The sequence below is a fragment of the Penaeus monodon genome, chromosome 15 (assembly GCF_015228065.2).
Source record: "Penaeus monodon isolate SGIC_2016 chromosome 15, NSTDA_Pmon_1, whole genome shotgun sequence".
In the NCBI taxonomy this organism is placed as follows: domain Eukaryota; kingdom Metazoa; phylum Arthropoda; class Malacostraca; order Decapoda; family Penaeidae; genus Penaeus; species Penaeus monodon.
In genome coordinates this window covers 31,368,294-31,371,151 of record NC_051400.1, presented here as the reverse complement: position 1 = coordinate 31,371,151, position 2,858 = coordinate 31,368,294, and the positions used below count along the sequence as shown (strand labels likewise).

The following is a 2,858-nucleotide window of genomic DNA, read 5'->3' as shown; positions in this document are numbered from 1 at the left end:
TTTTTTTTTTACTAATTTCCCTTCATATCCAACAGAACCTTTTGATCTGACCAACACAGCAAGATCTGTTTATGATGAGGAAGTATTTGAAAGAGTGAAAAAGGTGTTTGGTGATTCTTTCAAACTCTTGGCCGAATCAAAGGATCTGTCAACCATCATGTAAGCTATGAGCTTTGAATGCTTAATTTTTTCTGTAGATGGGTCCAGAGTAATAAGCATACTTAGTCTCATTTGTGTATTCATATATTCATTAACCATAATCTTTGGGACTTCCAAGTTCAGAAAATTTTATAAAAGTGTGGGGAATGAAATATTATTTTACTTACTATATACATAAATGACTGTCTTTTCCATTCACAGACCGTTTGTGAAGCCAGTCACCCCAAGTTGAGAGAGAAGGCTGTAAAACTTTACATGTCATGGCTTTCATGAGAGGTTCTTCAAGTGATATTAGTTGTGGGTAATGCAAGCATCATCTATAGTAACAAAGGATTTTTTTTTTATATATATATACATACTTCCAAGATGCTGCTAAGAGGTTGTAAAGGAATAATAAGAATACTTTTTTGTGAAAATTATGTAATAGTATTATTAGATATATTCTGCTTATCCCGTGTATTATAGAAATATCAAATTTATTGGAGCATAATCCACCATCTAAGTAAAGGTTATTAAGTAATATAAACTAAGTTTAATAAAGGGATGAGTTGTACATATGAATATTTTGAGTTGTGATTTTGATGCAGTGATATAATTAATAACCCTGTCTGATAGTATTCTCTACAAGAAATGGCAAAAAACAGAGCTGTCCAATGTGTAACCTAATTTAATAATACAAGAGCAACTCAGTTATTACCAAACAAGAAAGAATAGAAAAATATTATGATGAGTAGAAAAGTATATACATATATTACTCTGTATTTCTGCTGCACTTATAATGCCAGTAAAACAGGAGAGATGCATGTGTTACAGATGAGGCTCAATTACTTGTAAGTGGAATAGTGAATCCCCCTCCCCCCTGACAAGTATTTTATTAGTTTCTTGTTTCAAGATTTGGATTTTTTTTATAATGGAATTATGATCATATGTCACACTAACTGTGACATATTTTAATCAACCTCGGTTGATTATCTTATTACAGATCACTGATGTTTGCCTATTCATTATTATTTTGTTATTACCATTTATTTTTGAGTACCATAACATTTCTCTGAAGTGCCCAATTGCAGATGTTTAAGGGTGTAGGTAAATTGTGGTAGGTTACATTAAAAAAAGGAAAAAAAAAACATATATTAGCATTTGAAATTTAAGGGAAAAGTTTGGTTATTTCCACAGTATTAATCAATTATTTTTAGATGTTTATTAATATTTAACTTTTTTTTTTTATATATAATGAGTCAGTGTTTGTCACTAGAAACTGGCAGCATTAACATTTATTTAAGCTTATGATATATGCCTCCACTTTGTTGGACTATTTGATATTCGTAAATGTCATGACCTTTGTGTGCTTCTTCTTTTGGGTTACTAGATGTTGGTTTTGACAGCACTGCTTCATAGTTTTATATAAAGTAAGAATTTCTTGTTTTATAATCCATGAACCCAAATCACTTATTTTTCAAAATGAAAAGTGACATCGTCACAAACTAGACAAATATATTGACTGCAGATTCAGCCATTAGACCTAGTGAGTTGGGAATGATCCGTAAATACAAGCACAAAAATGTAGGCAAAAGAAGTTTGTGCTTTGAGGTATTATAAACAGACACACTGACAAAAGCTGTCTTTTTCATTCTTTTTCGGTATTTAATTTTTTAGATGTTTGACTGAAATTTTGATCCTAAAATTATTACTGAAAGATTATGTTGCAAATATTCATGTGTGTACTTTTACACTTTTTTTTTTTTTCATAGAAAAGTACATATAATTTGTAGATTCCTTAACCCCCCTCCCCTCTTTTTCCCCCCCTCACCCCCTTTTTGTTTTGGGGTCTACTCTTCTCTTTTTTATTTCTAAAATTAAAAGCATCTGATTTAGATGTATCTGTCTGGGAGCAACAAAAAGGAAGACAAGGATTAGTCGAAATGGGCTCCCGTTCACCTGCCTTCATAGCCTCTGCGCTGTTGTTCTTCCGTCTGACATAGGGACCCCTGCTTGGAGTGGGATCATATCTAGTTGCATTTCAAAAATCACTGGTGGAAGGGGAAGATTTATGTCTTTTCTTTTTATGATGTGCATATATTTAACATCTTTGTTAATAAGGGATAAAGAATATTAGAGTAAGTGAATACACATATTTAGATAATATTAGAGCATATGGAAATAAATGAATATATATATATAACTTTAAAATATACTATTTTCAGTTATCTTGCCTGTGTGATTGTCATATGAATTGCATTGATAATTGCAGAAGGGATTACTGAAGGTAAATATGAGGTTTATTATATTAGTCATAATCTTAAAACAAAATACTGCTTTTGATGCTGTATTTAAAAGAAAAAAATGAGATAAAGTGCAAAATTCCTTTGCGGGTATTAAAAAAAAAAAAGATATTAATCCAGTAGTATAACTAACATGGCTGTGGTACTGGACTGTACTTATTTATTTCATATTATAGGCAATATTTGTGTGATATGCTGCTCTGTGTTGTTGACAATCCTGATATGTGATGTGCCTGTTCCTTTTAATGGCATTTAATGGCAGCCTGATGTGTCGTTACTTTTCATTATTTTTTATTGTTCATAATGTATGAGATGGATTCTTAGTGTTTATATGAGGATTGTGTTTACTTGATAATGCCTCTGAAAATAGTATAGTTTGGATGAGGTTGGGCGGTCACTTCAGGCTGTTATTGACAA

General features: G+C 31.4%; 1 protein-coding gene across 1 annotated transcript in view; it reads left to right on the top strand.

The window, feature by feature from the left end:
- LOC119581938 overlaps positions 1 to 2,858 on the top strand; it is a gene marked incomplete at its 5' end in the record, with an annotated part of 5,058 nt that overhangs the window by 1,491 nt on the left and 709 nt on the right. Inside the window, 2 exon segments of the mRNA XM_037930110.1 lie at positions 36 to 159; positions 361 to 2,858. Coding sequence (XP_037786038.1) covers positions 36 to 159; positions 361 to 391 — 155 coding nt within the window.